Source organism: Pristis pectinata, chromosome 13 (assembly GCF_009764475.1).
Source record: "Pristis pectinata isolate sPriPec2 chromosome 13, sPriPec2.1.pri, whole genome shotgun sequence".
In the NCBI taxonomy this organism is placed as follows: domain Eukaryota; kingdom Metazoa; phylum Chordata; class Chondrichthyes; order Rhinopristiformes; family Pristidae; genus Pristis; species Pristis pectinata.
The window spans coordinates 49,240,502-49,265,964 of record NC_067417.1 but is presented as its reverse complement, the minus strand read 5'-3'; the positions used below and the strand labels follow the sequence as shown (position 1 = coordinate 49,265,964).

Below are 25,463 nucleotides of genomic sequence, written 5' to 3'. Positions count from 1 at the left end.
TTAACCATCTTTTCCTCTGTTCGTAGCCCTTCCTCCTGGATGGCGGTGTTCAATGCTATTCCAACCATCTGCTTTGGCTTCCAGGTACTCCTTCTCCCCGTCGGGTTAGTTTTGCCTCACCGGCTTCTGCTCACTAGTTCTAATGAACGAAGCTCTCTGTGTCCTCGCTCGTGGTCCAGGAGCTGAATTAACAGAGTTTCAGAGAGCAGGAAGTTGGGAGTCCTGCAGTGGGAGGTATCAGGCACGGAGATAACAAATAACAGGGCATGGGTCTAAGGTGAAAGGGAGGAGCTTTAAAGGGGACTGAGGAGTAAGTTTTTTTTTACACAGTGGTTGGTATCTGGAACGTGCTGCCAGAGAAGGGAAAATGGTAAGTTAGTTTATTATTGTCACATGTACTGAGGAACAGTGGAAAAACTTTGTTTTGCATGCCATCCATACAGATCATTTCATCACATCAGTACATTGATGTAATACAAGGGAAAACAATAACAGAATGCAGAATAAAGTGTTACAGTTACAGAGAAAGTGCAGGCAGACAATAAGGTGCAAGGCCATAATGAGACAGATTGTGAGGTCAAGAGTCCATTTTATCGTACTAGGAAACTGTTCAATAGTTTTAAAACAGTGGGACAGAAGCTGTCCTTGAGTCTGGTGGTACGTGCTTTCAGGCTTTTTTATCTTCTGCCTGATGAGATGGGGGAGAAGAGAGAATGTCCAGGGTGAGTAGTGTCTTTGATTATGTTGGCTGCTTTACCGAGGCAGCGAGAAGTGCAGACAGAGTCCATTCAGGGGAGGCTGGTTTCCATGATGTGCTGAGCTGTGTCCACAACTCTCTGCAGTTTCTTGCGGTCCCGGGTAGAGCAGTTGCCGTACCAAGCCGTGATGCACCTGGATAGGATGCTTTCTATAGTGCATCAATTAAAAATTAGAGAGGGTCAAAGGGGTCATACCAAATTTCTTTAGCCTCCAGATGCAGTCACTATGTTTAAGAGACATTTAGACAGACACTTCAATAGGCAAGGCATGGAAGGATATGGTCCTAATGTGGGTAAAAAGGATTAGTGTGGGTGGTCAAAAGGGTCGATATGGACGTGGTGGGCTGAAGGGCCTGTGGTGTACAACTGACTCTGTGACTATCACCATGCCGAGTGCTCTGTAGCCCTCCCAGTTCCTTGTCCTTTGTGGTCCTACCATTCCTCCATCTACATCCAATCAGTTGTGCAAATTGACCTACTGAATGTCTGCATTCTGAAAACATTGCCTCCCTTCTTTGGGGTTTATTCCAGCAGAACCCCTTGCCCATGGACCGAATCCTGGTGCCAACGCCCTGAGATCTGGTATTATTCTGGTCGGCTCCTCTCCAGAGCCCCAATATTCCTTCAGGTGCAGGGAATAAAACTAGGCACACAAAGGGTGCATTTAGCCCAGGCAGAGTGCTTGCTGATCCCAGTATTGTAACCCCTCTTTCTTTTCCCTGCACCCACCTCTCCATACTTGTGCACCATAACAACTGTTGATTCCCAGTCTTTGGCCCATATCTTGCTGCAAAACAACGTTTGAAGTGGGTAGGGTGTGTCGAGAGAGGGCTTAGTATACCACAAGGTATCCTGGGCTTCTTAAACAGCGGCACAGTGTACGTAAGCAGGGAGGGTGTGCTGAGCCTGTGCAAAACAGGGTTCAGACATCCAATGCTGGTCACTGCTCTTGGGACAGACACGAAGATCCCAGGGAGGATACAGAAATTATTTATTAGAATGATTCCAGGGACGAGTGGTGTCAGCGTTAGACCGGAGAAGCTGGTGTTGAGTCAGTGACTCGCTGCCTACAGGGTTCATTCTGGGGAGAATTCTGCATCAATTGGTTGGCTCAATGGACCACAGAATGCATGTGACGGTACACCAATTCAACCAGCACTTTGTGGAGAATTCCAGTCAGCTCTGCTGGTGTTTAGATCAGTGGAGCAGTGCTGTCGCTCAGTGGTGGCAGGCCAGTGTCGCAAGGTGGATGTCAACAAGGTTACACTGGGTCTCGTTATAACAGTGCAAGAACCCACAGACAGGTCAGAAGGAGATGGTGAATTAAACTGGCAGCTTTGGTGGTGGATGGGGAGAGTGCCTGAGCCTGCGGGAGAAGGATCAGCCCCGTCAAACACTGCTGTGGTCTCGGGCAGTGCTGAACTTTAGTGTCCTCGGAAGATTAGTTTTGCCTTTTTGTAACCAGGGTCTGTGTCTGGTCAGTGTGTTGGAGGGGGAACTGGATTCAAGAACAGAGCACTCAGACCTCCAGTCACAGAGAAGCATCTGGTGTGAATCTTTTTTTAAAAAAAATAAAAGCAGAACACCCTGGGAACATTGTCAGGCAGCGTTTGTGGAAATCGATAGATAGATATCTTTATTAGTTACATGTACATTGAAACACACAGCAAAATGCATCTTTTGCGTAGCATGTTCTGGGGGCAGCCCGCAAGTGCCGCCACACTTCCAGCACCAACATAGCATGCCCACAACTTCCTAACCCGTACGTCTTTGGAATGTGGGAGGAAACTGGAGCACCCGGAGGAAACACACGCAGACACAGGGAGAACGTACAAATTCCTTACAGACAGCGGCTGGAATTGAACCCGGGTCGCTGGCGCTGTAATAGTGTTACGCTAACCGCTACACTACCGTGCCTGCCCACAAAGTTGACGTGTACTCAGCAGGATTTGACCCTGTGCAGGGAGACCCAATGGATTTCTAGTCCATCGCCTTAACCACTCGGCCACAGGCAAGTGTTACTGGAAACAGAGTTAATGTTACGGGCCCAAGACCCTTCATCAGAACTGGGACAGAGAGAGTCTAAGTTAGCTTTAACCTGCGGAGAGAGTAGGAAGGGATGTATGGGACGAAGGGTGTCTTTGATAGGGTGAAGCCAGGGGATAGGTTGTTGATGCAGTAACCTGGTTGATGCATTGCTGAAGGCAGTTAGAGAAAGATAACTTGAATGTAAATGTAAAGTCTGTGAGATGAGTGTAGATAGAGTGAGGAGATACAGGAAAGCAAAACGCCAGGCTGTAGGGACTGCTTAACAAGTCAGGTCTTGCTAAAGGAGAGAGAAAAGTTGACCTAATGTTACTGCTTGGTTACTCACTGGACAACCAGCCAGCTGTTAAACAAACAGAGAGCACGAGTTACTTGAAGCTGTTGGATGCAAAAGCCTGTAACCTGTCCAGAAGATGAGGTGCTGTTCCTCAAGGTTACGTTGGGTCTTGTTCTAACAGTGCAGGAGCTCACAGACAGGTCAGAGAGGGGTGGTGAATTGAACTGGCAGGCAACCGGAAACTCGGGGCTGGTTCTGCAGACTGAAGGCTGGTTGTCCGCATAGCGGTCACCCAGTCTGCGTTTGGATTCTCAGATGCAGAGGAGACCACACGATAAATGCTGAATGCAGCACGTTAGATTGGAAGGAGGGCAAGTGAATGGCTGCCTCATTGCAAGGTCTGTGTCCCTGGGCGGTGAGAAGGGGGGAGGTGGAGGAACAGGCGCTGCGTTGCCTGCAGTTCCATGGGAAAGTTTCACGAGGGGGAGCAATTGGTGGAGATGGAAGGGTGGACCACGGAGTGATCCCTGCAAAATGTTGAAAGGGGAGGGAAATATGTGTCCAGGGGTGGAATTCCATGGAAGGTGGCAGAAATCGAGGAGTTTTTTCTGTGAGACAGGTTCTTTCCCCCGCTCTGTGAGGCAGGTTCTTTTCTGGTAGGTGCTTGGAACATGTTGCCAGGGGAGGTGGTAGAAGCAGATACAACAGCAATGTTTTAGAGGCATTTAGACAGACACATGAGCAGGCAGGGAAAGGAAGGACACACACCATGTGCAGGCATTTGGGATTAATTGAAATGGGCATCGTGGTCGACACAGACATTGTGGGCCGAAGGGCCTGTTCCTGTGCTCTACTGTTCTGCGTTGCAAAGGAAGGTGCATTAACTAAGCAGGATGGTGGAGATAAAAGTGAGGACCAGGGGAATTTTGCCCTTGGTTTGTCTGTGAGGAAGGGTGATGAGAGCAGGGGGACAGGAAATGGGTGCAATGTGGCTGAGGACTTACCTCCTGCACTGCACTGTGGTGGGGTGGAGCTTGGGGTTCAGCAAGAAGGAAGATGTCTCAGGTACCCGTAAGGAAAGTCCCATCATTGGATCAGATGTGACAGAGGAGGAGGAAGTGGGAGCGTGGAGTCTTCGCAGGGGACCGAGTGGGAGTGTAGCCAAGATGGCTGTGGGTTTGTAATGAGTGGCGGCCAATAACTCCTCCCCTGATGTGGAGAGAGATTGTGAAAGGGAAGGCTCGAGGGCCGTTCTGTGTGGTGACTCTTGTGGCTAAGTTCTCTCTTTGCCTCTCTCTCAGTGCCACGTGAGCAGCGTCCCGGTGTTCAACAGCATGGAGAGGCCGACGGTGCAACGCTGGGGCTGGGTGGTAACAGCCGCCGTTGTGGTCTGCCTGTTCGTGTACACGGGCACAGGTACGACACACATGAACCCCGCTACCGAGAGAGTGTGGACTTAACAGAGAAACCCCCTCCCCTGTGCTTCGCAGGAGCAAACAAAACCTTTGAGTGAGGGGCCGAGGAACACGAAATTCCCAATCCATATCGGGGTAGGATTGAGTTGGGAGGAGGGTGGACATCTTGGGTACACAAGGCACTGCAGACGATGGAATCTAGAGCATAAAACAAACCGCTGGAGGAACTCGGGGTCGGGCAGCGTCCGCGGAGGGAAATGAACAGTCAATGTTTCGGGTCGAGACCCTTCATCTGGTCTGAAGGATAGAGGGGAGATGGGCAGTCTAAAGAGGTGAGGGAAGGGGTTGGAGCAAGAGCTGGCAGGTGATAGGTGGATCCAGGTGGGGAGGGGTGATGGACAGGCGGAGGAGGGGAGGGTGGAGCTACTGACAGAGGCCGGGAGGTGATAGGTGGAGGCACCAACGGGCTGCAGATGCTGGAATCTGATTGGAGAGGAAGGTGGAGCCTGGAAACGAGGGAGGGAGGTGGGGAGGACAGTGGGGGGGGGGGGGAAACCCAGTGGGAGGGGTATGGGGGCGATGGGCAGACGGACTGGGTGGAAGAGGGGAAAGTGATGGGGGCTGGGGTGGGTGTAGGAGGAACTGGGTAGATCAGGAGGAGGGAGATTTGGGACAGAGGGGGAGCAGGTTACCGGAAGCTGGAGAATTCGATGTTCACGCCGTCAGGTTGTAGACCATCCAGGCGGAATATGAAGTGTTGTTCCTCGAGTTCCAAGCGCAAACTGGAGGAACAGCTCCTCATTTTCCATCTTGGAACCTTGCAGCCTAACGGCATCAACATTGAATTCTCCCACTTTAGGTAACCCCCCCACCCTTCCCCACACCATTCCCTGCCCCCCCCCCCCCCCCCCCACCACCTTGCTTCTCTTCTTCCCTTTCCTAGATTCTTTTTTTTCTACCCGTTTTTTTTCCCCTCTCTCTTCTTACCTTTGACCCATCCCCTGGTGGACCTGCTCTCCCCTCCTACCCCGCACCTGCCCATCACCATCTCTTACCTGCATCTACCTATCACCACCCTGTGCCCACCCCACCTCCCCTCTTTTGTCCACCTATCACTGCTCTGCTTTTCCCTCCTATATATTGGGCTTCCCCTTTTCCTATCTTCAGTCCTGAAGAAGGGTCCCGACCTGAAACATTGACTGCCTGCTTTTCTCCACGGATGCTGCCTGGTCTGCTGAGTTCCTCCAGCATCATTGCCTTTTTCCTCAAGTTTTCTCTTGTTCCGCCCCTTTTCCCTTGCCTCTCTATACCGACCATCTCCCCTCTATCTTTCAGTCCGGACGTAGAGTCCCAACCTGAAACATCAACTGTCCATTCTCCCCCACGGATGCTGCCCGACCCCCTGAGTTCCTCCAGCATTTTGTGTGTTGCTTGAAAAGTGGAGAAGATATTGGACTGGGAGGTGGGTGGGTTGGCGAAGGCAGGACTGATTGATTTTTGAAACTCAACATCATGAAAATGAGACACTGACCAAAGGAACTTTGGAATGGTCAGATGTGAAGGCAGCAAAGGTGGGGGTTTCAGTGGTGGGTGAACAGGACAGAGGTTGTGGGGTTGTACACAAGTAAGCATGGTAACGAAGGGGTTGCAAGGTCAGAAGCCCGTCTCCATGTTGTACTTGATGCCATAGACGTGAACCGCTGTGCCTCACTCTCGGCGGTGGAGGAGGGGGAAGGAAGAGGTGACTGGAGAATGGGTTTGCTGCTGGGACCAATGACATTGGCTGCAGACACGGCAGATGAGAGAGGTTGCAGTGAACACAGGCTGCAGGAGGGGCAGTGAGACTGACGGAACACCCTACTGCAGGCGGTGAAAGAGCAGGGTCACCAGCCAATTGCAGGGAGGTTTGACGTCAGGATCAATAATTCGTTCTCGGGAGGCTGAAGGAAGCAGCGTGTAGAACGCAGAACTGCTTTCCCAGGTGTGGTTTAAAATCCACTCTGGGCTGTTGGGGCAGAAGCTTCACCGAACTGGCAGCAGGCATCTTGGATGGGAGTCTGGGTATTCTTCTTCCAATTCTGATTGGCTGTGGAACTCCCTCACAGACGAGCAGGTTGTCAGTTTGCATGTGTGGTGAGGAGAAGAAGAAACGCTGCGGTCGTGGGTGTTGTGGAGCTGGGGCCCGTGGTGGGACGGTGTAGGGGGAGGGCTCCTTTGTCCCCCTAGTGTTGTATCTGCCTCGGGAGCGTTTGAGACTTTGCTCTGAATTGAACCTGTGCAGGATCTGTTGGCAGAGCATTCGGGGAGGTGAGTGGTGACCAGTTGTAAGTCGTGGACATTCTCGTTGTAGACTTTGTCCATGTGTGTTGGATGATGTCTGACTGACCCATAGGGACCCCCCCTGCCCCAACACCTTTGACGTCCGTGTACATTGGAGGGTGTCTGACCCACAGGACACCCCCCCCAAACAAACACAAACACACAAACACACAAACACACAAACACACAAACACACAAACACACAAACACACAAACACACAAACACACACACACACACACACACACACACACACACACACCCTACCTTTGATGTCCGTGTATGTTGGATGGTGTCTGACTGACCCACAGGACCCCCCCGCCCCCCACACACGCGCACACACCCCTACCTTTGATGTCCGTGTATGTTGGATGGTGTCTGACTGACCCACAGGACCCCCCCCCCCCCCCACACACACACACACCCCTACCTTTGATGTCCGTGTATGTTGGATGGTGTCTGACTGACCCACAGCCCCCACCCCCATACCTTTTGATGCCCGTGTGCATTGGATGGTGTCTGATGGCCCCCACTCCTCCCCCTCCCCACACCTTTGATGTCCGTGTGCGTTGAAAGGTGTCGGACTGACCCATGACCCCCCCCCCCCCACCCCCCCAAAACACACACCTTTGACCGCTGACCAAATCTCTCTGCAGGTGTCTGTGGTTTCCTGACCTTCGGCTCCAGTGTGAACGTCGATGTCTTGCTGTCCTACCCGTCAGCCGACGTCTCTGTGGCCGTCGCTCGGGCCTCCATCATCCTCTGCGTGCTCACCTCCTATCCCATCCTTCACTTCTGCGGCAGGTGAGGCCTCCATGTGCGTCCTGGGCCGGGAACGGGATTGGCTTGAGTTGCTGTTGGGTTCATCACCTTGACCTGCCACAGCAGGGTCTGTGCTGGGGGGAGGGCTGAGGCCATTTGGCCCTGCTATCGTTGGCTTAGATTGCGGCTGATTTGGTTTCTCAACTGCGACTCGCCTGTACTCCGTAACCCTTCCGGACAGTCCCCAGGTTATGATGGGGTCTCTGTTCCTGGGAGCTGTCCAGGGATGAGCGACACAGTGTGTGCGAGAGGGTCACGGAAACAGGAGGAGCAGCCGGCCTCACCAACTCAGTGAGCAAGTCTGCACGGCGCTCCTGGTGCTGCTCCATGTTGCTGTGGCTTGGGGAGGGAGGGGGAGAGGCACAGGGGAACGCCCTGTTCCCACTCGGCAGATGATGCCTGCAGCAGCCAGTCAGGGCCCCCGCACAGTAGCTCAAACCACCGATTCCCACCGGGAGGATCACCCCCACGTCAGCAGCATCCGGCCGTACGGTCAGACTCCCGCCGCACTGGCTCACTCCAAACCCACCTTGCCCTCGCCTGTGAAGTTTGGGAAGCCTGAGTTGTTTCAAAAAATTGTTTAAGGGTTCACAAAAATGTTCACAGGGTCGAGAATTTGAGAGTCGCCTGGTCCGTCTGCGCAGGAGTCCATAGGTTGGGTGTTCCAGCCCAGGGAGGGCCTGTAATATAACGAGGGTCTGTTCATCGTGTGCCTGGGTTTTTCATTTCACTGCCCTCCCACCCCAACACACCCCCCCAGTGGAGCAGGCTGCCAGCTTTCTGACGTCACTCCTGACTGGCTGAGCTCGGTCTCGTTCTAGACTCTCCCAACAGAGAAGGTAGTTTCTGCCTGATTACTGACATCTTTGATGTGCCTTAAGCACACCTCAGTAAGGACAAGAGGGGAACCCATTTGGATGTCCCTCCTTCCTCAGTAAATAAATTGGTCAGTGAACCTCTGTCTCCTGCTCAAAACAGACGTGGGTGGAGGAGCGACAATCTGCTGCGGGAACTCAGCGGGTCGAGCAGCATCTGTGGGGGGAAGGAATTGTCGATGTTTCGGGTTGAAGCCCTGCATCAGGTCTGAGTGGAGAGATGACCAGTATAAAGAGGAGAGCGGGAGTCCGGGGACACAGAACACTACAACACAGTACAGGCCCTTCGGCCCACGATGTTGTGCCGACATCTTATCCTGCTCTACGATCTATCTAACCCTTCCCTCCCACATAGCCCCCTATTTTTCTATCATTCATGTGTCTATCTAAGAGTCTCTTAAATGTCCCTAATGTATCTGCCCCCACAACCTCTGCCGGCAGTGCGTTCCACGCACCCACCACTCTGTGTTTTAAAAAAAACTTACCTCTGACATCCCCCTTATATCTTCCTCCAATCAGCTTAAAATTATGCCGCCTTGTGTTAGCCATTGTCGCCCTGGGAAAAGGTCTCTGACTGTCCATTCGATCTATGCCTCTGATCATCTTGTACACCTCTATCAAGTCACCTCTCATCCTCCTCTCCAAAGAGAAAAGCCCTAGCTCACTCAACCTATCCTCATAAGACATGGTCTCCAATCCAGGCAGCATCCTGGTAAATCTCCTCTGCACCCTCTCTAAAGATTCCGCATCCTACAATGAAGCGACCAGAACTGAACACGATACTCCAAGTGTGGTCTGACCAGAGTTCTATAGAGCTGCAACATCACCTTGTAGCTCTTGAACTCAATACCCCAACTAATGAAGGCCAAGACTTCATACACATTCTTAACAACCCTATCGATCTGCGCGGCAACCTTGAGGGATCTATGGATGTGGACCCCAAGATCCCTCTGTTTCTCCACACTGCTAAGAGTCCTGCATTTAACCTTGTATTCTGCCTTCAAGTTCAATCTCCCGAAGTGTATCACTTCACACTTTTCTGGGTTGAACTCCATCTGCCACTTCTCAGCCCACCTCTGCATTCTATCAATATCCTGTTATAATCTACAGCAACCTTTGTATCATCAGCAAACTTACTAACCCACCCTTCCACATCCTCATCCAAGTCATTGATAATAATCACAAAGAGCAGGGGTAACAGAACAGATCCCTGGGGAACACACCTGGTCACCGACCTCCAGGCAGAATACGGTCCATCTACCGCCACCCTCTGTTTTCTATGGGCGAGCCAATTCTGAATCCACACAGCCAAGTTTCCCTGGATCCCATGCCTCCTGACTTTCTGAATGAGCCTTCCATGAGGAACCTTATCAAACACCTTACTAAAATCCATGTACACCACATCCACTGCTCTCCCTTCATCAATGTGCTTTGTCACATCCTCACAGAATTCAGTCAGGCTCGTGAGGCACAACCTGCCCTTCACAAAGCCATGCTGACTGTCCTTAATCAGCCTATGCTTCTCCAAATGCCCATAAATCCTGTCTCTAAGAATCTTCTCCTGTAATTTGCCCACCACTGAAGTAAGATTCACTGGTCTGTAATTCCCAGGGTTCTCCCTACTCCCTTTCTTAAACAAAGGAACAACATTTGCCACCCTCCAATCATCCGGCACTACTCCTGTGGCCAGTGAGGACGCAAAGATCATCGCCAAAGGTGCAGCAATCTCTTCCCTCGCTTCCCATAATAACCTTGGATATATCCTGTCCGGCCCCGGTGACTTATCTATCCTGATGTTCTTCAAAAGTTCCAGCACATCCTCCTTCCTCACGTCGACATGCCCTAGCGTATCAGCCTGTCATACACCATCCTCACGAACATCAAGGTCTCTCTCTCTGGTGAATACTGAAGCAAAGTATTCTTTAAGGACCTCCCCTACCTCTTCCGACTCCAGGCACATTTCCTCTTTTATCCCTGATCGGTCCTACCCTCACTCTAGTCACCCTCTTATTCCTCACATACGTGTAGAACACCTTGGGATTTTCCCTGATCCTACTCGCCAAGGGCCTCTCATGCCCCCTTCTAGCTCTCCTAAGTCCATTCTTAAGCTCCCTCCTGGCTACCTTGTAACTCTCCAGAGCCCTGTCTGATCCATGCTTTCTAAACCTCAGGGAGGTGGAGGGGGAGTGGGTTCAGTCTATCTCCCCAGTCTGGGACTTCCAACTACCTAACTGCTCAGCTAGGAATTGGGAAGCATTGGAGGGCAGGGTTGGGATCAGCTGAGCGTTCTGACCTGGGATTGATCAGCCGACTGATGTCAGAGTGGTCAGTAGGGGGCAGTAGTGAGGAGGGTCTGGTGTAGGGACTGGATTGAGAGGTGGATAAGATCTTTAATAGTCACATGTACATCGAAACACACAGTGAAATGCATCTTTTGCGTAGTGTGTTCTGGGGGCAGCCCACAAGTGTTGCCACGCTTCCGGTGCCAACGTAGCATGCCCACAACTTCCTAACCCGTACGTCTTTTTGGAATGTGGGAGGAAACCGGAGCACCCGGAGGAAACCCACGCAGACACGGGGAGAACGTACAAACTCCTTACAGACAGGGGCCAGAATTGAACCCAGGTGGCTGGCGCAGTAAAGCGTTACGCTAACCGCTACACTACTGTGCCTGCATGTCGGATGCACACGGGGACATATAACGGCAGAAATACTCGAGATGCTAGAAATCAGAGATAAAACAGAAAATTCCAAAATACTCGGCAGGTCAGGCAGCATCTGTGGTGGGCGAGAGAGAGAGCACCAATGTTTCAGGTTGGTGACCTTTTGTCGGAACTGCAGGGAGTTCGAAGTGAAACGGATTTTAAGTTGGGGAGAGCAAAAGGGGAGAGGACACAGTTACTGGCACCTATCACCTCCCAGCCTCTGTGGTGGTGTGGGAGCAGGCGAGAGTGATTGGCCACAAGTGGGAGTGGTCCTGGCTGAGGGAGGGTCTACCAAAGGTACCTCTGGACCAAGTGTAAATAGGAACAGATGAGTGAAATCTGACATTACCAGAAGCTGCCAAAAATGTGAGATACAAACTGGAGAGACTTGGTTACCTGAAAGTTAGTGAGTCCCAACGACTGTAATGCCCCAGGTCGGAAGATGGGGTACATTCCTCTAAACTGGAAGCAGTACAATTAAATAACTGGGATAATGTGTCCGAAATGGGAAGCAGGGATAAAGGTCGGTGTGTGTTTTGGCAGCTGGACAGCTGTTACCAGTGGGGTTCAACTGGGCTTGGCTCTTAGGTTCTTGGAATCTGTATTCATGATCTAGGCTCAAAATGCAGCAGGCAGGATGAAGTCTGTAGATACACAAATAATCCATGTGGTGCAAGGAGGAAAGCTTCATGGGGAGGAACGGGGAGATGAGGAGAATCTTTTAACCCAGAGGGTGGTAGGGTTTGGGAACCCATGTGCTAAATAGGTGGGAGAGGGAGAGACCCTCGTCTCAGACCACATTTGGAGTATTGTGACCTGTTTTGGGCCCTATATCTAAGGAAGGATGTGCTGGTGTTGGAGAGCGATGATCCTGGGAATGAAAGGGTTAATGTATGAGGAGCACTTGATGGCTCTGGGCCTGTACTCGCCGGAGTTTAGAAGGATGAAGGGGGGGTCTCATTGAAACCTACTAAATATTGAAAGGCCTGGATAGAGTGGACGTGGAGAGGATGTTTCCAGTAGTGGGAGAGTCTGGGACCAGAGGGCACAGCCTCAGTAGAAGGATGACCCTTTAATACAGATGAGGAGGAATTTCTTCAGCCAGAGGTTGGCGAATCTGTGGAATTCAATGCCACAGACGGCTGTGGAGGCCAAGTCATTGGGTATATTTAAAGTGGAGGGTGATAGGTTCTTGATTAATAAGGGTTTCAAAGGCTATGGGGAGAAGGCAGGAGAGTGGGGTTCAGAGGGAAAAATAAATCAGCCGTGATCGAATGGCGGAGAAGACTTGATGGGCTAAGTGGCCTAATTCTGCTCCTATGTCACATGTCTCCCTTAAACAGTACTTGTGCACTTGAAGAGCTGTGATTACAGACCCAGTACTGGGAGGTGAGTTTAGGCTGTGGAGTTCTTTTCGAAACAGCGCGTTAAACAGCCTCCCATCTGATAACTTTCCTATAGAAGTGGATGGCAGGGAATGGCCCATGGGATACCAGGAGGGGAGGTGAGGATATGTCAGATGGTGACACTGGCCATTGTGGATCGGATCTATTTAATAAGTGGGTGGAGGAGCCTGTATGTGGACCTTGATATAATGTGGTTTGTGTCTTCAGCACACAGTACACCTGATACTAATCCCTGCAGTTTTTCCTTCCTTCTGTGTTCAGCTTTTATTAATTTTAAATATTTGACACGCAGTCTACAGCCCTCCTGTCCTATCTGAGAATCTTAATTGTAAGCAGCTCCCAAGCAACTGCTCCTATTCTTAACCAGGGAAGGGCAAATGTGCCTGGGGCTTAATTGCAGTGAAGTAATATGTAGCGTTGTTAAGCATCATATCTTGCACACATGAATCATCCTTCACCGCAGATACTGAATTATTCACACGCCCAAATGGTTTCAAAAGAGATAACAACTTTCGAACCATGGAACAATTGGTATTGTCCCACCTCTGGCATTTAGCTGTGCCCTGCCCCGATCCACTGCTTTTCTTTTCTGACCTGCAAGGGGGGTGTGGAGGGGGTGGTGTGGGCGTAACATTACCACTGGGAGTGTAAAACTGGAGGGCATAGGTTTACGGTGAGAGGGCAAAGATTGAAAAGGGGATCTGAGGGGTAAGTTTCTCCGCACAGAGGGTGGTGGGTATATAGAACGAGCTGCCAGGGGAAGTGGTAGGGGCGGGTACAATTACAACGTTTAAAAGATGTTTGGAAGGGCGCGGGCAAATGGGACTAACTCAGGAAGGCACCTTGATCAGCATGGACGAGTTGGGCCGAAGGGCCTGTTTCCGTGCTGCGCGACTCCGTGACTGGCGCTTGCACCGTTGGGGCGGATGTTGGATTCGGATGAGGTGACAACAACGGAGAGGCGATAAGTGTCGGGACAGTGCTGGACTTGGAGGGGAGCCTGGGGGGGGCAGTGATGTCCCCCTGCACCTGCTGCCCCTGTCCTTTACAGCGGTAGAGGTCGCAGTGCGGTCGGAGTAACCCTGGTGGGTGGCTGCGTGACCCTTTTGTAGATGGTGCACACAGCAGCCACGGTGCCTGTACAGCAAACTGCACTCGTGCACTCAAATCTGGAAGTGTAACCATGGCAACTGGACAAATTTGATTCCACTGGCAGCTGAAGATAGGCTCACTGGACATAATTCCCTGTAGCTATCTGCCTTGAGCTGGGGGTCCACTTTTCCTGATGCAGAGAAGGCATCTTTGGTGATTGCCTGTCCTAATGGGAATCGTGTCAGATCCCTGAGAGATGTGGAAGAATACAGCCATCATTGGTTTATCAATGGGATGCATGTATCTGAACTGTGCCAAGGGCTCCGTGGGTTCCAATTGGAATCTTGGAAGCCACAGTCCAGGAAGGGGCATCTTTATGGAATGTCTCATCATCATGGAATTGCCCTTCAAGGAAGCAGAGTGAGAGGAGGTATAGCCAACATAGTCTGTAAGCTTGTAATGGACGTTTGTAACTAGTCCTTTCTCTGGTTTATTATTGTCACTTGTACCAAGGTACAGTGAAAAACTTGTCTTGCATACTAATCGTACAGGTTAATTCATTACACAGTGCAGTTACATTGAGTTAGTATAGAGTGCATTGATGTAGTACAGGTAAAAACAGTAGCAGTACAGAATAAAGTGTCACAGCTACAGAGAGAGTGCAGTGCAATAAGGTGCAAGGTCACAACAAGGTAGATCGTGAGGTCAGAGTCCATCTCATCGTATAAGGGCTTATCACCGTGGGGTAGAAGCTGAGGATTCAGATCCAGAAAGGGAAGGGTCAGAGATGCAAGTTGGGAGCAGGGTGGAAACCAGCAAAAGTAATGAAATTCTTGAGTTCTGTCTGAGTGCAAGAAGCAACCCCAAGGCAGTCGTTGACGTAGTGAGCCCAAGAAAGACTGAAACAAAGACAGTCCAACATAGCCCACAAAAAGACAGGTGTACCTTGGGCCCAGGTGCGTGTCTATAGCAACACCTTTTGAACTGGAGCAAGTGAGTGGAGTTGTTCATGTGACAAGGCTCAGCCCGGTTGGTGGGGGAGAGCTGGTTGGGCCTCTGTTTAAGGAAGAAGTGGAGGGTCCTCTGGTCCTCCTGGTGTGGATTGAGAAGGTGTAGAGGGTAATTCAGCTGGGACCAGGGCATTGGAAGCTGTCAGACTGGCAAAGGACGTCAGAGGTGTCGTGAATATAAATGGGAAGGGACTGGAGCAGGGCAGGAAAAATGGAGTCAAGGTAGGAAGAAATAAGTTTGGGGCAAAGAGCAGTCTGACACAGCAGTACTGCCGGGACAGTCCTGTCTGTGAATCTGGGGCAGGAGATAGAGTGGGGTTGGGAGGCTACGTGATTTAAAGCTGTGGAGGGAAGATCTCCCGAGTTGGTGAGGTTGGTGTCGATGAGCTGCTCAGTGTGGCTGTGTCTTGGTCTGACTTGGACATCTCCTCTAACCCAGGGCTGTCATTGAAGGCCTGTGGCTCCGATACAAGGGGGAGGCCCTGGAGGTGGACAGGTCTCGAGAGAGACGGCGCCGGGTCCTGCAAACGGTGACCTGGTTCGTGCTGACTCTGATCCTGGGACTCTTCATCCCAGACATCGGGAAGGTGATCTCCGTCATCGGTGGATTGGCTGCTTGCTTCATCTTCGTGTTCCCAGGTACAGAACATGCAGTGGGGGCGATGCGGGTGACACCAGGTGCAACGGCTGCATTGCCGCACTTGCTGCAGACCTGGGTGGCCAAGCTGGCTGGTGGTGGTCCCTGGGGAGAGAACGCGCCACCCTCCCTCCCCCGGTGATCGGGTAGTGTAAGGTCAAAAGAAAACTGCAGATGCCGGAAACCTGAGATTAAAAAAAACACAAACGCTGGAAAGACTAGGTCGGTCAGGCAGCGTCTGTAGAGGGAGAATGTTTTCAGAATGGTTTAGAGCTGTTGACTCCTGCAGTTGGTCTGGCACCAGGATAATGCCTACTTTGGCACACAGTGGGGGTGGGACGGTGGGATCAGTACCCAGCAGGAGCCAGTATTTCAGGGAAGTGTGCGAGAGCAGCAGGGCATGTCCTGTCCTCCTCCAACCCCACAGATCTCCCCCCCCCCCCCCCTCCCCGGACCCCTGCCCTCCCCCTTTTTGACGAGGGGAATGTTGAGGAAGAAAGGTTCAGGAGAGAAAGCAGAAACGTTTGGGAGAAGATTTTATTAAAGCATTTCTAATTCTGAATGGCTGTGATAAAGTACCGACAGGAAGGTCAGCAAGAACAGGGCAGGGATTGACAGTAGGTTACTACCGGAGAGGAACTTTACTGCAAGGATATGGAGGTAGATTCAGCAGTCATAGAACAGCACCAGACAGGAACAGGCCCTTCGGTCCACCAGGTCTGTGCTGACCATGATGCCAAATTAAATTAATCCCATCTGCCTGCACATGGTCTATTCCCTGCCTGTTCACAGGTCTGTCTAAATGCCTCTTAAACACCACTATCACATCTGCTTCCACTACCTCCTGGCAGTGCCTTCCAGGCACCTGTGTTTAAGAAAAAACCCCTGTAAACTTTTCCCCCTCTCGTCTTAAATGCACATCCTCTGGTATTTGATGTTTGCTTGACTTTTCCACCCCGGGAAGTAGACCCCACCCTATCCATTGTCTCTCAATCTTATAAACCTCTATCAGGTCTCCCCTCAGCCTCCACCGCTCCAGAGGAAACAACCCAAGTTTGTCCAACCTCTCCTTATGGCACATGCCCTCTAATCCAGGCAGCATCCTGGTGAACCTCTTCTGCACCCTCTCCAAAGCCTCCATCTCCGGCAGTGGGGTGACCAGGACTGCACACACTACTCCAGATGTGGTGTAAGACATGGGTTAAGCAAATCTGGGACGCCTTAGCTGCAAGGTTCTGGAAGTTGATTCCACAGTGTCGTTGGGTTAGCTACTGGAGGTGGTAATTGGGGGAGTGGGGAAGCTGGACTTAGAGTGACTCTGTCAGAGCTGGTGAGCACAGGAGGGGCCGCTACGGTTCTGTAGGATCGTTGTTAATGCTGTTTTCTGTGCACTTAGGCCTCTGTCTGATCGAAGCGAAGCTCTCTGAGATCCGGCAATCTGACTCTGCCAGGTAAATACCGACGGCTGCATTTGTGGGAACTCTACGCCCTGGGCACTGATTCCTTCATCCTGAACTACATCCTTTTTCCGGTGTCTGGTCTGGCAAATAATCTGGTGCACTTTATTTTCCCTGCTGCCTCTGTACTAACTTGTTAGAGAGTGATGACTGAGGGGGAAGGGTCTGTTGGGACAATACACTGACCCAAGGAGAGGGGTCTTTTGGGTTAACACTGATTGAGGAGAGGGGGCCTGTTTGGGAGAGGCATCTCTTTACACGTAGTACATTGCTTGTGGGAGGAGTCGCACTGAGCTGGAGGAGGGGTCTGTTAGGTTAATACTGGTATGGGTGTGGAGGGCCTGTTTGGGAGAGGCATCTGTTGGGGTTATGTACTGAGCTTGTACACTGAGTGGGATCAGTTGGGTGCAGCACAGGGAGAAGAACGGCTCTGTTGGGACTGGATACTGAGCTGGGTGAGCAAGGAGTCTCCAGACGGAGTCACAGCATCAGATACCAGGCTCGTCTTGAAGAGTAGGGAGCTTGGCTTTGACTCTTGAAGGTTTGAGCCTTCGGACTTTGGAGCTGGTGGGGTGGGGAAAGGTAGTCCAAGTATTGAATATCTCTGGCCCTTCAGTATTCCCACTCCCTTCATTATCTTCCTACCACCCTGGATGGGAACGTTGAACAGGAGCACTCCTTTGAGCCAGTTCCACCATGCAGTGAGGTCACTGCGGCCTGTGACAACCCCTCCTATCTTTGCCTCTCCTCCTTCCCCCGCCCAAAACCATATCCCACAAATCGGCCAACAACGTCACTCTCGGGTTTATCATTAACCAAAGAACTCGCATCTTCTGCAAATGGGATGTGAATCTTTCAAACTCCTGCCACATTCTACACATTTCCCAACACAAAAGGCCCGGCTGTAGTTTGTAGACTTTGCTCCCACAGTTCGATTCTCCCAACTAAGTGGCAAAGTTGTTTCCCATGGTAGGGGAGTCTAGTACAAGAGGGCACGACTTCAGGATTGAAGGGCGCCCATTCAGAACAGAGATGCAGAGAAATTTCTTTAGCCAGAGAGTGCTGAATCTGTGGAATTTGTCGCCACGGGCGGCTGTGGAGGCAAAGTCATTGGGTGTATTTAAGGCAGAGATTGATAGGTACCTGAGTAGCCAGGGCATCAAAGGTTATGGTGAGAAGGCAGGGGAGTGGGGCTAAATGGCAGCTCATGATAGAATGGCAGAGCAGACTCAATGGGCTGAATGGCCGACCTGCTCCTTTGTCTTATGGTCTTAATGCCAGTGGTTTCTCCATCGACCCTCGCCTTCCATTAATATTCAAACCAACCCCAAATATTCTGAATCCAGAGGAATAAAACCATATTCTGGTTAATCCATGTTGCACCAAGCAGCCACGAGATATCCCTGGCCCAGTTAAGTTTCTGGGTCCTGGGGGGTGCTGTTTGAGGGTAGTGACGATGGTGCCACCAGTGGTGAATGCTTTGAGATTCTCTTGACTGGCACGTGTGTGGCACAAATTTACCAGCCTGGATGTAGTCCAGCTTGTCTTGCCCACTGCCTAATTATTTGAGGAATTGCGGGTCCTGGAACGAGAGTGCAACTTCTTTCTAGAAGTGAATGCGCGCCCGGGGTGGGGCTGATGACTCTTCGCCACTGTGTTTATGTGGTCGCTCCCTTCCCCTCAGAGTTACCCTGGTTCTGTGACTGGATCTCTCCTGACAGAGTGTCTATTTTCCCTCCCCCACAGTTGGTGGGTCTTGGTGCTGTTTGGGATCTTCATGGTGTGTCTAGGAGGTTTCATCTTTGGACAGAGCACAGTGAGCTCCATCTACCAGGACCAACGCAAATGACCGCTCCTCCCTCCTGACGCCCTCGTCACCTCCACCTCGCGTCCCTCCAACACATTTCACAAATATTCCTGCTGGCGGACTGATCCAGTCTAAAGTGAACTGAATTGTGCCAACAGTCCAATGTTTACAGATGTTCTGGGAGCCGAGATATGACTAAAACTGCCTGTGCTGTGGAGGTGGAAGGATTCTGCAAGAACTGGCCTCCGGAGTAAGAGACCTGTGGTGCTTCACTTTTCCTGTTGATTCTGACACTGGAACACGATAATTCATCTTTTGTTTTCTCTCTCTCTCGTTTTGCTTCTGTGAACCTCCTCACTCTCTGTACCACTGTGTACGTGACACAATGGGAGGCAGCTGTTGCCCAGAGGTCGTCAGAGACTTTGGGTCAGCATCTGTTGGCAGTGACCTCCCAGCCGCTTCCCCTCTGATCCCAATGTGTAGCAGTGTGTCTGACAGCCCTTGAGGCCATCGGGTGTCCTGCCCCAGCGCCCACTGTGGCCACTTCCGCGTGTGGCTTCCTCCGCACCTGAGCCTGCAACCGTTTGGTGGGGATTGTTTCCAGAGTCAAACATGAATCCCACCTGTGAGTTGTGCCGGAGCCTTTGTTCGGGATCAAGCCGGAATGTTGAGGGAGGGTTTGTCATTTAATCACTAGCACTTTGTAATGTGTAACGGTGGCAGTGGAGGCATTTTGAAATCACGGTCTTCTGGTGAACGTTTCAATAGAAGGGTCCCTGTATAAATGCTCTGGCCGCTAACACTGCATGAGCCTACATGCCAGATGTCATTGATACACTCATTGGGTTAGCTCCCTCCCTGAGCCCACTACTGACCCCTCACTGCCCCACATGCTCTACGATTCCCCCATCTCCCGACCTTTGCTGCTACGGCCAGTTCTGTGCAATAGCACTGGGCACCCGACACTTGCCACGTCAGGGGCCGGGGAAGTCCGCCGGACATCTGCTCTTGACAGCGTGCTCGGAACCCCGAATTCTTTGTGCCAATCTGGAGTTTGGGCCAGTGCCTTTTTAAATGATAGTTGAAGAGAGGAGGCTGTCATGCGGGACAGTGTTCATTTTACCGCAGAGGCGGACAGCAAGTTCTGCACTGCGAGGACGGGACTCAGCACAGCCTGGTGTTGTCCTCGTCTTCTGAGGGCCGTTGTGGCAAATCGCCAGCCTGCCCTTGGTGTTGGAAAATGAGGATCTGCGTCCAATGTCTGACGTTACAGCTTTCAATAAAGGTACAGTTTCTTAATGGAAGCATTACTAAATCGAACTATCTCAGCTGAGGAATGTGACTTTGCCGAGCTATAAGTCAGCCACGTCACGCAGATGTCACACGGTTGCCAACATGGATTGGGGTTACTGCATTGGGGTAGCAACCTGAATTTATTCTGCACTTCAATATGGCACAGCATCCGGCTGTGTGGAGGAGGAGTTGGGGTGTGGTCACGACTTCCCCGTAGCTCTTTTGGACAAAGAGGGGTGAAGGATGAAGGCCCAGGGTGCGGGTTCACAGACCACGGGGGAAGGTGGGTGCATACACCTGGGGTGTGACAGCGAGTAAGTGCAGAGCAGCCTTGCTGGAGCCAGCGACAGGAGGGGGTGACCAGGGACACAGTCCAACCGGACAAACGGGCCCTCTTCTCACTCCTCAATGAGTAAGTTGCCTTGGGGAAACTCACCTGGACCATTTACCTTCACTGTACAAAAAGTTTCACAAGTGTTGTTGTTGTTTAGTTATTTGCTTTAAATGGAGTGGTTCAAACTGACACTTTGATTTTATGAAAGCACAAACCAGAAGAGACAGGGATTCTGTTTTCCTTTGGGATGAGAGAGACAGGGTTTGGGAAATGTACTGTGTGAGACTGAAGGTTGAGGCATTGTGTCTCATTGCAGGACGATGTGCACTCACTGAAATGGGGAAGGGATCTGTCAGCGGCAGTCCGTTTTGAAAGAGTCAGAGTGCAGTAAAGCATTATTTTGGTGAGTAGGTAGCAAGGAAGCGTTAACCAACGGGGTACTGAAAAACTGTGAGAATATGAAGAGATTCCCACCCCCCCAGAAGAAGGGGACCACTTTGGAAATGCCCCCTCGCTGTTTGAGGGAAGTGAGCAAGCTCCCGTGGTGGGGGGAGAGGAACAGGGAAATCAGAATGAGTAGGAACGTACCTAGCCATGCGGCCTGTGTGCAGTAGCTGCTGAATGCATTGCTGCGGTTTGGCTACTCCGAGGGCAGGGTGACAGAAGTCAGTCAGCAAATATTATAGATTTCAAAGGAAGGTGTCGCAGTGGGCCGAAGACTTTGACTAACCATTTGTACGTTTGAAGCACAATGTGGCATTGAGTTCCCAGGCCATTGCCAGCTGCTTTTTTTTAAAATCTGTTTACTATCATCACTTGTACCGAGATACAGTGTAAAGTTTCTGCTTGCCTACCTTCCAGTGCAATGCCCCAGTACAGTGAAGTAGTAAAAAGGGAAAACAGTGCAGAGTTTAGTGTTGCAGTTAGAGAGAGAGTGCAGTGCAGGCGGATAAAGTGCAAGGGCCACGACGAGGTAGATTGGGAGATGGAGTTCACCTTTTAGGGTGAGGGTATTGACTTGGAGGTGGGGAGCTGAGCTGGATCCAGACATTGCGTGGACCAGGGCTGGCCATGAAGGGTGAAGGACAAAGTCTGAACTCTTAAGAGCTTTCTGTAGTTTTATACTTTCTGTAGTTTTATACTTGCTGCAGTGCCAAAGGAGGTACTAGAGGCTGGGATTAGGCTCATCAGGAGATATGGAGCCGCAGATGCTGGAATCTGGAGGAACTCGGTGGATCGTGGAGCCCTGATCAGACCCAGCCTGTGCTGCTGTCGCATTCCTAGCCCCTGGTTCATAGTGTCTTACAAGCACGGAAGCAAGGCTCTTCGGCCCAACTGGTCAGTGCTGACCAAGCAGCCCATCTGAGCTAGTCCCAATCTGGCCTATAACCGAATCCTTTCCCATCAATCCCCCTGTCCGACTGTCTTTTAAAAGTTGTTACTGGACCTGCCTCAACCACTTCCTCTGGCAGCTCGTTCCACATCTATACCACTCCTCTTCATGCTTAAAAAAGGGTTGCCCCTCAAGTTCCTATTAAAACACATTATATGATGAGAAAAGGCAAACTCAGCAGTGCTGGGTGTGAGAGTCCGGATCAGTACAATATTTTCCTTCAGTGTTAATATCTGGGGATTCCACAAAACTGTTCCAGCTCACTGAATTACTCCGTCCCAAAGCTGCACACTGTGTAAAAGCAGAATGGTGCAATGTTGCAAATCTTGTATGAAAGCAGAAGCTGTTAACAAAAAAATAGTTCTGTAAAGGTGTAAGGACTGGTTCCACTCCTGAGCCGCCACCTAGTAAGGTTATTCTACAGACTACCAATCTAAGATTGATTCACTACACTTTCGACAGCTCAAGCATCCAGATTGAAGCTGATGATTTCTGCTGGTAGTGACCACTGCAATATCAAAGACCATTCATCGTCTCTGTCACTTCATTAAGTTACAGGAACATCAACCAGTGCAGGGGAGAGGTAGGAAGTCGGGGGAAATGCTTTCCTTTCTCTCCTCTCTCTCTCCTCTCTCTCTCCTCTCTCTCTCCTCTCTCTCTCCTCTCTCTCTCCTCTCTCTCTCCTCTCTCTCTCCTCTCTCTCTCCTCTCTCTCTCCTCTCTCTCTCCTCTCTCTCTCCTCTCTCTCTCCTCTCTCTCTCCTCTCTCTCTCCTCTCTCTCTCCTCTCTCTCTCCTCTCTCTCTCCTCTCTCTCTCCTCTCTCTCTCCTCTCTCTCTCCTCTCTCTCTCCTCTCTCTCTCCTCTCTCTCTCCTCTCTCTCTCCTCTCTCTCTCCTCTCTCTCTCCTCTCTCTCTCCTCTCTCTCTCCTCTCTCTCTCCTCTCTCTCTCCTCTCTCTCTCTCCTCTCTCGAGATGTCAATTCTGGCTGGACATGTTGTTGGAGGTTTTGGCCGCCATCCACCCCTCCCACTCACTCCTGCACCCAGTCTCACCTCCCCAAAATATCTGGAAAACAAATGGAATTCCATGATTAGACAGTTTTAATTGCCAGTCAAGTAGTTTTTTAAATTGATGAATTTGCAGGAAATGACCAGAAGTCACTCGGGTTTGTTCTTGTTGCATTATTTTCTGAGATGCTCTTGTGTTTCCCGGAGACTGACCATACACCTTTGGAAACTCAACAACCCAACCCCACCCAGTCATACACGAGACGGGAAGTTCTAGACAATTTATTTGTAGTTTAGTGTATTTCAGAATACCCTGTTGAGCCTGGCCACAGGCACTTCAGGGTCAAAGCATATCCCCCATTCTATTTAGCAGTTTAGAAAATACAGCACTGACCAGCATCAAAGGTCTTGGAGACCAGGTCAACATGAGCGCCTGTACAATGTAAACTGAGCGCCTGCTGAGCCAGGTGCTCCTGTACCTCTGACCTGGTTTGCCAGGAGGACGACATGGACGGTCCACTTCTCAGCTGCCTTAGTGCCTCACTCGTGCTCACTCCCGCCCTGCTGCAAGCTGGGCTCTCGCTCTCGCTCCCCCAGCCTTTCTCTGTCTGCTGGCGAGCAGAGAGTCACAAGCTCAGTGCAGTTAAAAGGGAGATGCTCTAGAATGAGGATGCAGAGACCTGGAAGAATTGTGGATGGGCCATGGACTGTCACCATAACCCTTACTGTAGACCAAGAGTTACTCTCTGGACAAATGCATAGAAAAGAGTGAGGATTTGTTGCCCCTTCCCAGCAGAGGTGAAGTTAGTGAATTTTGGTGATAAGTCCCTGCCATTTTTTTTACCCCCAGAAAATCACATTATCAATGAAGTTCCTTCAAGGAACTGATTTGCTAATCAAATGAAGTGCTCAAACCAAATTAGCCAAATTCTAACCAAGAGTTTTAACTTTTTAAAACGAAAAACAGCAGCACCAAACAGCCAAATTGGCCTGGGGCAATTTAAGGGCCCTTCAGCATATTTCAATACGGAGAAGCCCTTCATTACCATTGTTAACATTACATGGCGCACGTCAGCCTGATCCTGTCTCCGTGCCCGGACTTGGCTTAGCTTGGTACCCGTTGCTTTGGTTTGTGTACTGTGATTAAGAAGCCCATTGTTGCAAGAGAAGCAAGAAAAGCGGCCAATCATCAGGCCGTTGGCGAGTAAGCCGGCGAGCTGGGGAACCGCGGTGGGTGCTGCCTCAGTACGGAGTGTTGGAGAGGTAGGACTCGAACATCTTCAAGGCTTGTTTGGGTGCCCATTGTGGTACCATGTGTCCAGCTCCCTGAAAGAAACATTAGAAGTGGTCTCAGGCCAAACAACTGGTAACAAAGATAGAGTTGTCCAAAGGGAGAGCTTTTGACAGAAAGGACACCAGATCATTGGGATCATCTTAGCACCAGTCTCTTGGTGTCTGGGGATTCAGGCTTGGAGATCTTTCACAGGACAATTCCTTCAGCACTGTGTACTGCCTACACAAGGCCCTGCACTTCCTCGCCCAGCTTTCTTTGAAAACGCCTCCCAAACCTGTGGCATCCACCACTAGGTAGGACAAGGCACCCTGGAGCAAGGGAAGACCACACTAGCCCGACTTGGAAATGCATCGACATCCCTCCCTTGCCACTGGCTGTAAATCCTCTAAATTACCCACCGCCAGGACAACTGTGGTCGAAGGAAGTGTCCCATCCGCCCTCGACCTCCTGGGTTCCTCCAGTTCTGTTGTGTCTTGCTCAAGTTGTCCAGTCCCTGAACCAAGAGGTGACCCGGAATGCCTAATGTTCAGACACTACGGTACCAGTGGTGTCTTAATTCATTTCCCCGTGACGATATACCTCACACTTTGTGACATCACCTATTGGAACAATAACCGTTGCCCTGCTGACCAGAGGCTGGTGATACATTTCACGGTGTGTATGGACTTGCACCGACTTGGAGTTGGCTACCTGTTACCCAGCCAGCTGCCTCCCAGTCAGAAGCATCCGTTTCATTGGCCATCTGGGTGAGGAGCGGGAAGCCGAGAGAGGGCGAACACCCATGAGGTAAGGACTGGACGAGGGCAACACTGCAGGTCTCACCATACAACAGGAGGTCACGATGACCAAATCCGGGGGAACCAGGAGCTGGAAACGGCAGCATGGAGCAGAGGGACGGGCAATTGCCACCAATAGCCACCCCTCTACAGTATAGGGAGGGGGAAAGGGGTATATCACACAGGTCAGAGTGGGACAGGGAACCCCTGCCCTACGCTAGTCAATGGGGGGGGGGGGGGGGGTAGTTACCTTGATGGTCAGGAAGGTGAGGTTTTGGTACTGCTCGTAGAACCCAGCGATCTGCTTATCGTAAATCCACGGTTGGTAATTGACCGTTTTCTGACGGTGAAGCAGATGATTTGGTTATTCAGGAACGACACAACTGCAGCTGAGGCAGACCCCACACCCCCTCTCTCCCTCCCTGACCCCCGCGCTCCCCCTCTCCCTCCCCGACCCCCGCACACCCTCTCTCCCGACAGACGCACAGTTGTCCCACTGCGACAATCCTCCAGCGGGTACGGGAAGAGCGAGTTCCACACATCGTGCTGCGCAACTGCTATGGGACAGGGGGGAACCTTTGATAGAAAGGACACCAGATCATTGGGACCATCTCAGCGCCGCTCTCTCGATGTCTGGGGGTTCGGGCTCGGAGACCTTTCACGAGACGATTCCTCCATTTGGTGATGGTCTCCGGCCGATCAGCCCATCCACCACCAGGGCACAGTGTGTACCACCTACACAAG

At 51.2% G+C, this 25,463-nt stretch overlaps 2 protein-coding genes across 3 annotated transcripts in view; one reads left to right on the top strand and one right to left on the bottom strand.

The window, feature by feature from the left end:
- slc38a7 (solute carrier family 38 member 7) overlaps positions 1–25,463 on the top strand; it is a 45,575-nt gene that overhangs the window by 14,688 nt on the left and 5,424 nt on the right. The window contains exons 6-11 of one of the 2 annotated variants that reach the window (XM_052028166.1): positions 27–84; positions 4,383–4,497; positions 7,470–7,617; positions 15,163–15,362; positions 16,757–16,811; positions 18,564–20,058. In XM_052028166.1, the coding sequence (XP_051884126.1) occupies positions 27–84; positions 4,383–4,497; positions 7,470–7,617; positions 15,163–15,362; positions 16,757–16,811; positions 18,564–18,666 (679 nt within the window). In that variant the 3' untranslated portion in view covers positions 18,667–20,058. Of the gene's footprint in view, positions 1–26; positions 85–4,382; positions 4,498–7,469; positions 7,618–15,162; positions 15,363–16,756; positions 16,812–18,563; positions 20,059–25,463 lie in introns of those variants that run through there. The other variant, XM_052028167.1, reaches the window with a different exon arrangement.
- The window catches only part of LOC127577199 (lysosomal protective protein-like), a 38,153-nt gene continuing 35,605 nt past the window's right edge, over positions 22,916–25,463 (bottom strand). The window contains 2 exon segments of the mRNA XM_052028168.1: positions 22,916–23,975; positions 24,970–25,059. Coding sequence (XP_051884128.1) covers positions 23,892–23,975; positions 24,970–25,059 — 174 coding nt within the window. The 3' untranslated portion in view covers positions 22,916–23,891.